The sequence below is a fragment of the Meles meles genome, chromosome 3 (assembly GCF_922984935.1).
Source record: "Meles meles chromosome 3, mMelMel3.1 paternal haplotype, whole genome shotgun sequence".
NCBI classification, from domain to species: Eukaryota; Metazoa; Chordata; class Mammalia; order Carnivora; family Mustelidae; genus Meles; species Meles meles.
Genome location: NC_060068.1, coordinates 135,599,924 through 135,614,840, shown reverse-complemented (window position 1 = coordinate 135,614,840; position 14,917 = coordinate 135,599,924). Strand labels below are relative to the sequence as shown.

At 41.8% G+C, this 14,917-nt stretch overlaps 1 protein-coding gene across 1 annotated transcript in view; it reads left to right on the top strand.

Annotated features, from left to right (window-relative positions):
• The first annotated feature begins 2,214 nt into the window (after positions 1 to 2,214).
• ITK (IL2 inducible T cell kinase) overlaps positions 2,215 to 14,917 on the top strand; it is a 66,883-nt gene continuing 54,180 nt past the window's right edge. Inside the window, exon 1 of the mRNA XM_046001197.1 lies at positions 2,215 to 2,479. Within this exon, the coding sequence (XP_045857153.1) occupies positions 2,342 to 2,479 (138 nt within the window). The 5' untranslated portion in view covers positions 2,215 to 2,341. The remainder of the gene's footprint in view (positions 2,480 to 14,917) is intronic.

Here is a 14,917-nt window from a genome sequence, read left to right as displayed (position 1 = left end):
TAGGCCCAGATAACCTTTAGGAAGTCAGTTACCCAGAAAGAAGTTGGGAGAGTAACTGTTTAGAGAAAACAGCATTCCTTGCCTTGATCCCAGATTTAGAGAGAGAGAGAAAAAAATAATACTACATCTTTTGGGCAGGATATTTCCACACAATCTTAAAACCTCAGAATGTGGGAGAAGGAATCATGTAAATTATCCCCCTTCTCCACACTCCTGAGTGTCTTGACTATGTAGGGCATCCAATATGTGAAACAAAATTAAGCTGTAGTCTGGTAATTTACATTCAAAATGGAAAATTTTAGATAATTGCATTCTTATCCAGCAATAATGATGGAATAATTTTCATTTAACGTTTCATTATTTGTCCCTGTCCAGTATATGCCATCTCTGCTTCCACTGAGATTTCTTGGTTATTTCCTTCATGCCAGAAGTAAGACTCACATATTGTACTTCAACCATATACTATTTCTAAGGCAAGACATGCGACTAGCACCCACCATTCAGAGTTTATGGAATTCAGGTCTCAAAAGGAGGCTACAAGGAGACTTGGGATCAGAGAGAGTAAGTAGCTTACTCAAAGAGAAGTAACTTCATATGTAACAGAAATGGGTTTCCAATACAAGTTTCTTTGTCTCAAAGCCCAAATGCGCCTTGTTTTTTATGCAATTCATACTGGTTTTCTGCTCTTCCACTAAGTTTTAGGATAAGAAAGTAATCATCTATTTGTAACTCCTATGGGTTTTCATTTAAACTTCACAAAACAATAAACTTCAATATATTTCTCTGAAGTGTTTTATGGTCATTGTCTTTTTTAACTGTCTAACCCAGTTTGGTGATTATTCATTCAACACATTTTTTTTAACATCCCTTTATACATACCAGGCATTGTGACTCTTGCTGAATATATAACAGTAAGCAAAACCACACATAGTCTTTACCATCATGGAGTTTCTAGAATAATGGGGAAGAGAAACACTAATATCAAAAATCACCCTCCAAAATGTACAATAACAACTGTCATAATGGGTATAAAGAGAGAAAGCTATAAGGGATCATCTGCGTATAATTGGCGATTTTGACTTAAGGACACCAGGAAGGCTTCCCAGAGGAAGTGACATGTAGGCTAAGATTGCAGTATAATTTAGAGTTAAAACAGGCAAAGCAGAGCAGAGAAGCTGTTTTAAGGCAAAACAAGCAGATGTTCGAAGAGATGTCAGGGGTATGCATGAGGGCTGGAGTGAGAATGGGTGAGCAAGCTGTGAAATGAGACTGGCAAGGAAACCAGAGAGCAGCACTGTGGTGCCTTGTATAGGGACACTCTTATCCCCTTTCACAGATGAAAAACCTGAGACTCAGAGCTCTTGAGAATTTGCCTAGAGTCTCCCACTAGTTAGATGGTGGAGCCAGAATTCAAACTGTGATAGAGAGAATAACAGATCCCCTAAAGATGTCGATGCCCAATCTCTGGAACCTGTGAATGTGTTAGGTTACATGGCAAAGAGGAATTAAGGTAGAAGATTTAAGGTTGCAGTAAACTGACCTTAAAAATAGGGTGATTGTTTTAGATTATCTTGGCAGGCCCAGGGTAAGCACCAGGATCCTTAAATTTGGAAGAGGGAGACAGAATTGCTTATGGTTGTATAAGGCGAAAGAACTTGACCAGTCATTGTTGGCTTTGAAGATGGAGGAAGGGATCCACAAGCCAAAGAATATTGGTGGTCCTAGAAGCTGAAGGGTCAAGGAAACAGATTCTACCCTAAAGGGTAGAAAGGATCACAGAAAGGATCACAGGCCTGCTGAAACCTGGATTTTAGCCTGATGAGACTCATTTCAGAGTTCTGAACTACAGAATTATAAGATAATAAATTGTGAACCACTGAATTTGTGATCATTTGTTACAGCAGCAGAAGGAAGCTAACACACAACCTATACCCATTGGCTCCACAGTCTGTCATCCCACCCCGCATGCAAGAATGCCTTAACCATCAGCTGGGCTAAACCAAGGACTGTAAAGATTAAACTCTAATGCTTCTTACCACTTTGAGTCTAAGATTCTTCAAATATCATTTCCAAACCATACAGCAAAGGGTGTGTATAGTTTTTACATATGCCTTTTAGTTTTGTGAATTTTGAAAGGATGTGGTTATAGCCTTTGACATCAGAGGAGAAGCTCCACAGTGTTGACTGAACACTGATGAAAAGATAACACTGGAGGCAAGGGGCCTTTCACAGCTCTCGGAAAATCAACCGCCTCCCCAGCGCGTTCCTCGTGCTGGAGTCGTTTCCACTGGAGGTGCCACGGGGTGATGCCCACGGTGCCTCCTTTCCCAAGATTTGGATCATGAACAACTTTATCCTCCTGGAAGAACAGCTCATCAAGAAATCACAACAAAAGAGAAGAACTTCTCCCTCTAACTTTAAAGTCCGTTTCTTTGTTTTAACCAAAACCAGCCTGGCATACTTTGAGAACCGTCATGGGGTATGTGAGAACTTTGTCTTGTCTTTTTTAAAACAGTATTTTTTTTTTAATTTAGAGTGGGCTGAATTATGAAGATATACATGGAATAAAATCAAGCCAAAGGGAGCACAGACATGCTTGCTAAATAACAGCCTAAAAAGTACAGTAAGAGTCATCAGAAGAGAAGGTGGGAAAAAGTCCAGAGGTGGGGGAGGTTATATTAAGGTGAATTTACTTCTAAAATCTGCAAAAGAATAAGTTTAATATTCATTGGTGGTTTTTTCCTGAGAGTTTAATTATAAGATTATAATATTTTATGTGACAAATGTTATGATTGGATAGAATTTGAATTTCATCTGAAGTATACTAGACTTTATGGGACATAGATTAATAAAATATTAGCATTTAATGGGACCTAAAGGATGATCTTGCTCAGCTTCCTTGATTTATAGTTGAGGAAATTGATACTTGCAATGGTTAAGTGGTAAGTTCAGTGTAATGTTTTTATTAATTTAATTCTATTTGTACCAATGGTCATTACTCACTTACTATCTTGGAATAATATTCCCTGGACATTTAATTATCTAAAATTTACAAGGTCCAATGGTAAATTTTTTTATCCCTTGGAAAACTTCGCAGGAGACAGGGGCTATCACAATGTTATGTAGTATAGACCAGTGGTTCTTGGCCAGAAGATTATAGCTACTTAGCATCTTTATATGCCTAGAGATATTCTTATATTCCACATTAATGATATTGTTACGATTGCTCGTGTTGCTCTGTTATCACTGATAATAATACTGTTATTAGACCAAACTCTACTCCTCTCTAGGTGACTGAGCCTGAGCAAATAAATGCCTGTATCTTTTTGCACCAGATTCTTTCTTTCCAACATGAAAGATCTGAAAATACTACCTATAACAGTCCTTTGTTCTTTAAACATTCTAGCACCTGTTAAGCCATTCTCAGCCAGTTTTCAAAGTGTGTGTGTGACTTTTGACTCTATCATTGTATTATTTTTTCCCCATCATTTAGGGAGGGAAGGCAGCGTTGTCACTGATATTTTCCTGCAGGGGAAATAACATTAGGGGCTTGGTAGAGACTTAAAGACAAAGGCATCCCCATTCCTTGCTGGGATCTGACTGCATAGGTATAGGCATGAATTTGGAATATTTTGAGAGCCAGGCTTGGACGTGTGCAATGAAATGGAGCCTTGAAGGAGGCCAGGCTGTGTATGGAGCCTGTGGATGCCACAGCTGAAATCAGACTGCTGCTTCTTTAGAGGCTCAGGCACGCTCATTTCAGCAGACTCACATTGGTAACAGTCAATAATCAATCGGAAGGCATATGGAATTGCTTACGGGCAGGGCCCCCTTGCTGGATACTCAATAAATATGTACTCAGTACATATTTATTGACTAAGTTAACATTGGGCTAGCAGTCAACTCGGAGGATTCATCATACACAACTGAAAAACCACATGGCATCCGTCAATTTTCTCTCTTACTGTGATATTAGAACTTCTTGTTTCATACTGAAGAGCAGTCATTTCTTTTAATTATTTTTTCCAGAGCCCATTTTTCAGCTTTCTTCAATTTGTTTTCCTGACATTTGTTTTCCAGGCATCGTCAGCTTTGGTTAGTGCTGATTATTTTTTTTTTAATTAATTTATTTATTTTTATTTGCTTATTTACAGCATAACAGTGTTCATTGTTTTGGCATCACACCCAGTGCTCCATGCAGTACGTGCCCTCCCTATTACCCACCACCTGGTTCCTCAACCTCCCACCCTACCCCACCCCCTCCCGCCGCCCCTTCATAACCCTCTGGTTGTTTTTCAGAGTCCATAGTCTCTCATGGTTCATCTCCCCTTCCAGTTTCCATCAACTCCCTCTCCTCTCCATCTCCCCATGTCCTCCATGTTATTTGTTATGCTCCACAAATAAGTGAGACCATATGATACTTGACTCTCTCTGCTTGACTTATTTCGCTCAGCATAATTTCTTCCAGTCCTGTCCGTGTTGCTACAAAAGTTGGGTATTCGTCCTTTCTGATGGAGGCATAATACTCCATTGTGTATATGGACCACATCTTCCTTATCCATTCATCCGTTGAAGGGCATCTTGGTTCTTTCCACAGTTTGGTGACCGTAGCCATAGTGCTGATTATTTTTGAGCAGTGTTGCTGTTTGTGGGCTGTTTGGTGGTGAATTCAGTACAATATTATTTGCAAATAATCACACAACCAAATGGTCTTGATTCTGAATTTTGTTGGTTATAATTTGCGTATAGGCAATGGTGTAAAATCACTGCTTTATTCATTTATATTTTGAAGATTTTATTTATTTGAGAGAGAGAGACAGTGCATAAGCAGGGGGAGGGGTGGAGGGAGACTCCCTACTGAGCAAGGAGCCCTATATTGGGCTCAGTCCCAGGACCCTAAGATCATGACCTGAGTCAAAGGCAGACACTTAACTAGACTGAGCCACCCAGGTGCCCTTCACTTATTCTTTAGTTATTATGAAAAAAATTCCAGAACACTTAATTCTGGGGAACCATAAGCTGTAGTTCCTAACATTTCCGTGTGGGATATAACAGACATATCATGTACAAACATCAATTTTTTTTGGTTTTCTAATGCCTATGATTTATGTTCATATACAACATTGATAAAAGCATTTCTTCAAATATTGTAAAAATCCATTGGTTAGAAATTTTTCCAAGGTCATTAAGAAAGTCAGGTATGTGAGATATTACTATTCATGCCCTATGTATGTTCCATTGTTTAGGGCCATTGATTTGCACATAAGTGTGCACTACGTATCACCTATACAAAACAATAGCATAACACTTGTGGGAAGAAACGTTTTTAAAAAGATTGAAGCCTTAGTCCTACCATCTGTGAAGTAGGTGTGATAATAGTATTCACTTCATGAAAATATGGTAAAGATTAACAGAATGCATTTAGACTGAACTACTTGAAATTACTACTCAGTAGATCAAAAAAGGGGAGAGATTAGCAATTTCATAGAGTTCAACTTAATATATGAGGTACTTAGCATAAGCCCAGCTACTTAGTAAAAATTAGCCATTATTTGTATCATCATCATGTCTCTGAAGGAGCAAGCAGGGTGGCATAACACGTTCACTTTCAAATGAAGGAAAACATTAAAGTATTCTTCAAAGTCAGGCTAACATCGGGGGCCTGGATTCTTTCTACTCAGTGACTAAATGCAAGTCTGTGGAGAGAGATATGTGTGCATGATGAAATGCCGGATGCTGAGCCAACTATTGGCCCTCTCGAGGTCACTGCTTCTTTTTCACTCTTCTTATCTGTAAAATTATGTTCCTTGCAGTTTTAAAATAATCCTACCTGCTCAGAAGAAAAAAGGTTTATAATTCTGCAAATGCAATAAGTCTTTTTCCAACTCTAAATACCATTTTCTAACCTTATACATCCATCCTTAAGTATCCACGTTCATACTGATGGAGCCTCTTACTTTAACATGGATTTGGGTCCGGGTAGTGAAATGTGCGGGTGTCCTCACTGGAGGTGGGAAGGGCCTTCGCCCTGATGCAGGGAGCCAGAAGGAAGCCTAGAGTTAGCAGGTCGTGGCTCACTGGCAGGTGTGCTTGCAGACAGCTCCCCGTGCCGGCCAATTTCTTTGCAGAGTGGTCGGTGATGCCTGGCATTCTTTAGCAGAGGACAATGAGATCGGGGCCTTGTGGTGTGTGGATAGAGGTTTAAAACTGCTGTGTTGACCATGGCAGTGGAGAGTATCAGGGAACCCCCATCCATAATGTTGGCAGATTTCTCATGTCAATACTCCTGTTATGGCCCATTTCAAACTACCGTTGTGATATCTACTGGCTCCCAAAATTCCTCCAAATTTAACCATCAGCCCTTGCGGGCCACAGCAAGCCAACTCCAACACACCACCGGTCCGCTTTACAAACAAATAAGACAGAGGTCACCAGCTGGGCAACCTGCCTGGTTGTACATGAGTGCGAACAGATCCTTTCCAGGGGTCAGAGAGAAATGGAGGGCCCTGGGTCCTTCCAGTAAACGCAGGGTGGAGGGGCAGCATAGATGGAGACAAGCATCACCAGCTGGTGAGGCCAGTAGAGCCAGCTAGCACTGGGTTCAAATTCCGGCTCTATCAGCTTCAGTATGTCGCTCTCAGGGAAGGTATTTAGCCTCTTTAAGCCTCTGTTCGCTCTTTGTAAAGCGAAGGCCCCGATCCTACCTACCTCAGGTGATGCTGAGTATTTCATGAGAAAGACACGTGAGAAGCTGGGCCGTATGAGTAGCACCTCCATCTGCGGAAGGACTTGCAGGAGAACTGCAAAGGTTTCCGTGTTTTAATGTCTCTGCACCTTTGAGATTAAGCCTGTGTTGCTCACAAGCATGTGGGAGCCATTCCATGTATGTGGGGCAGGATAAACAGTCAAGGCCTCCGTGCTAGTCAGTGTCTGGTCATGGGTCTCCACTCCGCACGGGCTCTTCCCGTGAGCCTGCAGTCTGACCTAGCAGCAGAAACATCTCTTGGAACATGCATCTTTCTTTTTTTTTTTTTTTTTCAAGTTCTGATACCAAATTTATTCGATCCAACTAGATTATATTGCTGCACATGGATAGAGTTGATGGGCCTTTTAAAAGTAACAGTTTGGGGGCGCCTGGGTGCTCAGTGGTTTAAGCCGCTGCCTTCAGCTCAGGTCATGATCTCAGGGTCCTGGGATCGAGCCCCGCATCGAGCTCTCTGCTCCACAAGGAGCCTGCTTCCTCCTCTCTCTCTGCCTGCCTCTCTGCCTACCCGTGATCTCTCTCTGTCAAACAACATGCATCTTTCTTAAAGCTCGTCCCCTTCCCTTGCTTTTTCCTTGCTTTCCTTGCACGCCAAAAACATGGTTTCTGGTGTCACACACATCTGGGTCAAAGACCGACTCCCCACTTATAAACCACAGTTTTGAGTAAGTTGCTGAAGGCTGCGTGACTCTGCATAAAGCTATCTACATTTTTTGTAACGATTAAACATTCCGTCTTTATCTTGTTTCTTTTAATGGGAGGGAGGTTACCATTATTTCAATAATCATAGTAACTAATATTTACTGAACACTTAGTAGGTGTCAGTCCCTGTGCTAAAATGCGGATTATTTCATCTAATCCTTACCATCACCCTCTAAATTCAGAAGTAGTATTACCTTAATTTACAGAGCAGGTAACAGAGGCAAAGAAAATTTCAATGACTTGTGTTGGAAGAATTTAAATATCTGCCACGTGTCTCTAAGGTCTACACAGCCCCCCGCCCTCGATAAATGGTACTTATTACTATTAGCAGTAGTGACCCAGGGCAGTTGGGACCTCCTCCGGGTTACTCAGCCCGCACAATGCCTTCTTGCTCTGAAGTCCTCAGTGGAGAGGGCAGCCCAGAAGATCAGCGAGCCAGGGCAAGGATTTTCTTCAGTGAAGCATGTTGTCAGCTCTGTCATTTCCACTCATACTCCAGGACAAATCTTTGTCTTCATTGCTTCAGGGAGCCCCACTATGTGTTCAAAAAGAAATGAGAGCCGTGGCCAGCTTTGTCTCCTAAAGTTCCTCTAGAATCTTCTCTCCATTTTCTATGATCACTTTCCCCATGAAAGCTGCTAGGTGCTCTCACCTGGGACTGCTACCACCTCCCAATGGTCTCCCTGTGCCCACTCTGCCCCAGCCCCCCACAACCCTATGCCCCACACAGCAGCCAGCATGGCACATGGTGACTGTGATCGTGGCCTGACGATTCTTACTGGAAGCGGATGTGTCCCTGCAACGCTTTTCCCCTTAGACCTAGAGCAGACACCAGAATCTATCACAGGCCGTCCTTCATATCATCTCAGGTCTCCTTTTCTCCCATCTATCTGGGGTCCAACTACATTAGATTTCCTTCAATGTTAGGGCCCACATTTTGAATGTCACTTGCTTGGGAAGCCGTCCCTGATTTCTCTGGACTAGGTCATCTGCTCCTGTTATCCTCTGCTTAGCCATACCTATCCTCTCTTCAGAACATGTCCAGAGTTGCAATTACCCATTTATTAAAGTGATTATTTTGCTAATGTCATTCCCCCACCCTCCTTTAGATTATAAGCATTACGAGGGCTGGCACCCAGTTTGGTAAAGAGGGCTTCACCGGTGTCTATAACAGTGCCTGGCAAATACTACTCATCATTCATTATTCGTGGAAGGAAGAAAAGGAGGGAAAGTGCAAGGACATGAGGGGTAGATACCATTGGAAAGGTTAGAGTTACACAAATGAACCCCTAGAAGAACAAGGTTCAATTCCAAAGAGCAAAGAACAAAGCAAGTTATCTAGGACTTCAAAGGGAAGAGTTCTGGTGTAGGAGTAAGTAAACAAGGCTCCCTGGAGGTAGACGTTCATGGCCCAGCTTTGAAAGAGGAAGAAGAGGCTTCAGGAGATTGGAATATTAAGAGTTGGGTCAGAGAGGCACCTGTAGGAACGAGCAGGTGGGCCAACCCTCCTCCCCTATCTCTTTTTAGGAGAACAAAGCATTCTGTTCTCTTTGTTCCTCCTCACTGTCTTGCCCTTCCTTCCCCTCTACTGCTAAACCCTTTGCTGATAACATTCTTAAAGCTACCTGAGCATTTTTGTTTGCAGCTTTCATCAGTCACAGTCTCTCCAGCTCATTCCTACGTGATTGAGTTGCCTCCTGGCTGGGACTTTGCTGACACTTGAGGCTCCATAAAATGTATTATCCAAGCAATATCTAGAATGAACTTTTAAAGTGACAAATCAGGGTTTACTCCCAATTTTAAAGCCTTCTGTGGCTGTTTAGAGTATTTAAGTAAATCTTCAGCTATAGCCTACAAGACTCTTCATCCGGGGGTCCCTACCTGCCTTTCCAATTTCATTTCACACCACACTCCCTTTATCCACCAGGCTTCTACCACATCTGCCTTCTTTCTGAGCCTTGAACACTCCAAGCTCATCTTCCTCTAGGGCCTTTGGACACAGCCAGAACTAGGGTAAGGCAAGTGAGGGGTATACCTGGGGGAGCTCAGTCTCTGGGGTATGCAAGTGCAGGGTTTTGCATTCATTTTTCCTGCGGTCAGGAGTACACCAGGCTTTTGGCAGGGCTGGTGCTTGATTCTTTTTGTCTGTTTAAATATTTTCTCAGGACCCTGTTTTGTTTCTTTTCTAAGTACACAGATACTTCAATACATCACCATCTCCACATATTAATTCTTTATTGATGTGCTTCCCTGTTTATTTTCTGTCTGTGTATCCCCTGGAGGACCTTACTCATCACAGCATCACCAACACCTAGAACAGTGCAGGGCACACAGAAAGGGGCCAGTAAATACCCAGGGAGTGAACAAAGATTACAAAAGTCAAATTGAATTCAGAAGAGCATCTGGGAGCTAAAAAAAAATGTAGGCCTTATTCATTGCAGCCAAGGGAAGTAAAGATCCAAAGCAAAGTACTTTGTAAGTCAGGCCACTCAAGGCCAAAAACGTGCAGTTTCAGCATCCGCCTTAATGGATCTTCTTTGTGAATTGATTTTGCCTTTGTGACATGATGTTGATTTTTAAGGAGAAAGCCAGTGGATAGAGAGTTTTTGTTTTGTAGACAAATACTCCCACATTAAAATTAAATTTGATTCCTACTGCTCAGGGACTGGCGTATCTGTCAACCAGTCTTTGCTGTAAAAATAGGCCACGGAGCAATGCTATAAATGTCTGGAATGTCGGTCTGGAAGAAAGGTTTAACTGGAAAGCCCAAGAGCTCAGTTTCTTGAGGTATGAGGTCCACGTAAAACAGGACGTCTTCATTTCAAACTCAGAAATGGACCCCAGAGAAAACCATTTTAAATCTCTTAAGTTTTCATATATCAAAGATTAAATCTTCATCTCTCCATTTTCTTTACCAACTAGTAATAAATTCTTCCACTTCGTGAGGTATTAGGCCAATGAAAAAGTAGATCTTCCAGGATCTAATTTTCATTCAGAGGTCAGTCTGGATTTGACCTCATGACACAGCAGGTCTTCCCTTAAGGTGATCCAGGGACAGAAATAGAAGCTCTGAATTGGTTTTTCATGCATAAAAAATTCTCTTTTTAGATCCAGTGTCTGCTCAGGTCCTTGAAATTTCAATAAATTTGTCAGTATTTTAATTAAATAAGAACCTGATCCAAAGTCTTATGTTGTCAGATAATTCCTACTAATATAAAGGTATTTGTAAGCAAGATTCTCATTATATTTTCCTTTTTCTTCATATTTAAAAAGTCACAGAAATTATACCTCTTATTATAGAAAATTCATACAGGACTTCCTCCTCCAAACTACATCTATTTGTATCAACATTATTATTATTATTATTATTATTATTATTATTATTAAACTTAACACTTAATCAAGGAAACATTTCTTTTTTGGTATATAAAGATTCATTCATTTGGTCAGCAAACATTTCTTGACATCTACTATGAGCCAGGCTCTGGGCTAGGTGCTAGGAGTACAGTGGGAAATGACAGAGGAAAGGTGTCTGCCCTCACCAGCTTGCATGCTTGTGGAGAAGGCAGACAACAAGCAAGTGTATAAATACATGGTATGTATAGAGACAGTGGTAGGATCTATGGAAAGACTAAGCCATAGCTGGAGCTGAGTTGCGAAAAAAGGTGGCCAGGGAAAGAATTTATATCCAGGCTGAGACCTGAAGGATGAGAAAGATCCACTGACATGAAGAAATGGGGGAAAGCATTTCAGGCAGAGGATACTGACAGTGTAAAGAATCTGAGGTAGGAAAAGGCTTTTCCTATTCGAGGACCAGAGACTTAAACATACAGAGTTCAAGACAGGATCCCTCTTCAGGGAATACTTTGTCTGGAATCATCCTACTCCATGTTTTGGTGGAAAGATGCTTGGTGTACCAACATGGGGGACCTCGGGACCCGCACTGAGCTCAAGCTGCCATTAGCAGCAAAGACTGAGGACAGGTTAGAATCAGGTTCAACCCACATTGATTAATCACAAGAGGCACAGCAGCAAACGTTCATATCCCCACACTATTTTAAAAAATTAATAAAATTACACTCAAGAGTTCTATGTGACTCTTTGGTCCAAAGACATCAATTTACAGTCTCTGTGGAAATGAGCGTTGCTCTTGTGTGGACATCAATTTTAAGTTATAGTCATAATGCATGACAATTTTGTATTGTACTTTCTTCACTTGTTCTTTTATAGAGACATTTCTACATATCTATGTAGTCTCCAAAGTAATCATTTCCTCACACGTATGATTTTTGTCGTGATCAAATTAGTTCACTTTGGAGATATTTTTATCTATTCCATGCACCTGAATAAATTGATGAACTTATCCTCTATTTTTTGACATTCAGGTTGTTTCCAGGTATGGTGAGAACACTAAAAAATAGTATTAAATCTAACATAAAACTTTCTCCTTTTTAAAATAAGCTCCTCATGATCTAGTACTGTGTGTGGGATAACTGTGTCATAGGGTAAGATATTTTATGGCCTCTATTGCTTGCTGCTATATCATCTTACAGAAATTAAAGCAATGCACGCCAGAACCATTAGAGAAGACTATGTTTCTAAGAAGGAACCCACGAAAATTAAAGAATCCCATTGTTGTGGTGATTTTTAAGTGAGCTATTTTTATAAGCTTTGAATGTGATGGTGAGAAAGAGGAAAGATACATAATATTTTTTTTAAAGATTTTATTTATTTATTTGACAGACAGAGATCACAAGTAGGCAGAGAGGCAGGCAGAGTGGGGGGAGGGCGGGGGAGGAGCAGGCTCCCTGCCAAGCAGAGATCCCAATGTGGGGCTTGATCCCAGGACCCTGAGATCATGACCTTAGCTGAAGGCAGAGGCTTAACCCACTGAGCCACCCAGGCGCCCCCATAATATTTTATACATGGATAAGATGATTTGATTTAAAGTCAGTCTTACGAATATGTAGATGAACCCACCCACCTATGGAGCAGAATTTAAGGAGTGTCAAAAAGCTTCCTCCTCTGCCAAAGATCCCCATTTTGTTGATGAGAAAGGAGAGGCTTAGAGAGGCTATGTTTTCCTAGGCCACACATCTGGGACAAATATTGAAATCTGTATTAAATGTTCATCAGTGGGTATTTTCAAATCTAAGCTTGTTTGGACTTGAGACATCGTGTAATAGAAACCATGGTGTCTGAGAGGAGAGAGCTGGGGCAAAGATTTCATTGGTGAGTTTCCAACTCTGTGTAACAGAGGTCCTGAGTGGGGACCCCCGGGCTTATCTGAAGGACAGCACAGCATTATCACCACCAACAGTAACCTGCATCACCGCAAGGAGAGGACTGAACAAATTCCTACGACTTTCCTCTAGTAATCCTCACAGTTCCCTGAAGATGATGAAAGTAATATTCTGTCTTAGAGAGAAAGCAACTGAGACGCAGAGAAGTTAAGAAATTCGCCCAAGGTCACAGTTACGGTAGTAAGTGTAAAAGCAGCCTCTCGCCTTGGGCTAGCGTAATTCCCTCTCCTCTGACCCCACTAACACGTGCTCTTCTGATACCACTTTGGTCGCCCAAGTGGAATCTCCTTCTGTGAGAATTCTCTGCAAAACTGACACAAGCATCAGGCCATTCTGTTTCTCACCGTGAGTCTGTGAATTCGCCGGTCTCCTGTGAATTTGCAGGGTGTGCTTCAGTGGTCCTGGCCTCTGCGGGCTGACGGGAACGCACTCACGAACTTGTAAACCTGACGCTCTGCTCCCGGGGTGACCTCTGCCAGGAAAAGGTGCCATATCAGCCTCAGCACTGTTTAGTTTACCAGACTCACTAATCATCATAATGGTTACCCCTCTTTGGGTACTTTCTTCGAATAACGTTCTGGGACTGCATACCCAGAGTGGTAATATAGGAAGGACCAACAAATAGGGGTACAAGCCAGCAACCCAGAAAGTGAGACTGAAGGCCCTCACACCAAATGCAGCCCCTCTTCACAGTCTGTACTATGGCCAAGTGCATGTACAGCGATCCAATTATGTGTTTCCTGAAGTGGGGTACCATGAGGTGCACATTAGATGGTACATGGACAAATCTGATTTTGACATACATTTTTAAAATATTTTATTTATTTATTTGACAGAGAGATCGCAAATAGAGAGGCAGGAAGAGAGTGGTGAGGTTGGACGGAGAAGTAGTCTCTCCGCTGAGCAGAGAGCCCAATGCGGGGCTCGATTCCAGGACCCTGAGACCATGACCCAAGCTGAAGGCAGAGGCTTAACCCACTGAGCCACCCAGGTGCCCCGACATAGTTTTAATAGTTATGTATTTATTACAATTTACTTTAGAAAAGGGTATTCTCATATGTATGGTGGTGCTTTAAAACTTTCTTTTAGAATAAATTTGTTGAGGTGAAAAATCAGTCCATTTAAATAACAGCACTAAGTACATGAGACCAGTTGGTGGAACCACATAATGGTGGAGATTTCGTGGGTAGGTTATAAACTGAAGACTGGAAACAGTGAATCCAGGGAATAGCAACATGAATCATCTTTCAAGATTCTTTGCTTTTAAATAACAGACACTTAGTCTGCTCAGAGGGAAGTGTGACATCCCCCTGGACATGGAAGGACAGAGACGTGTGTCCCTAGAGACCAGGGCACTTGGAAAGCTGAGCACGGAAGAGATCTTCTCAGCCCCCTGGCTCTACCTAGAAAGCCATGAGTTGGGGGCAAGGGAGCCTGCTGCCACAAATTTCTGACCCCCAGATTTCTCTGAATTCAAGAGAAAGCTGGTAGAATTCTTGAAAAGTCCATTCTAAATCTCAGTGAGATTAGGTTACTGCTGTTCATGTTGCTTTCCTCTGTGTTGCAAATTGAAATTAGTTCACAAAACAGAACTGTCAGGGGATGAACTCTTGCCCCCTTGCCTCTATGCCTATTGGATTTCGGGTCTCTGTATGAAGAGCCCTTTTATTAGACCATCTTCTGCAAAATATAGACTAATTTTCTTAGAAATTCTTGAATAGATAATACATTCACTAAATTTTGTTTTGTTTTGTTTTGTTTTTATTTCTTTTTAGTGTTCCAGAATTCATTGTTTATGCACCACACCCAGTGCTCCATGCAATACGTGCCCTCCTTAATAGCCACCACCAGGCTCACATAAATGTTTTATTTTTATTTTTTAAAGATTTTATTTATTTATTTGACAGAGAGAGATCACAAGTAGATAGAGAGGCAGGCAGAGAGAGAGAGAGGGAAGCAGGCTCCCTGCTGAGCAGAGAGCCCGATGCGGGACTTGATCCCAGGACCCTGAGATCATGACCTGAGCCGAAGGCAGTAGCTTAACCCACTGAGCCACCCAGGCGCCCAACATAAATGTTTTAAAACCAGTTACAAAGTATTAGGCAAGGGACGACTCCCACACTTGTCCAAAGCTGTACCACTTCATGGT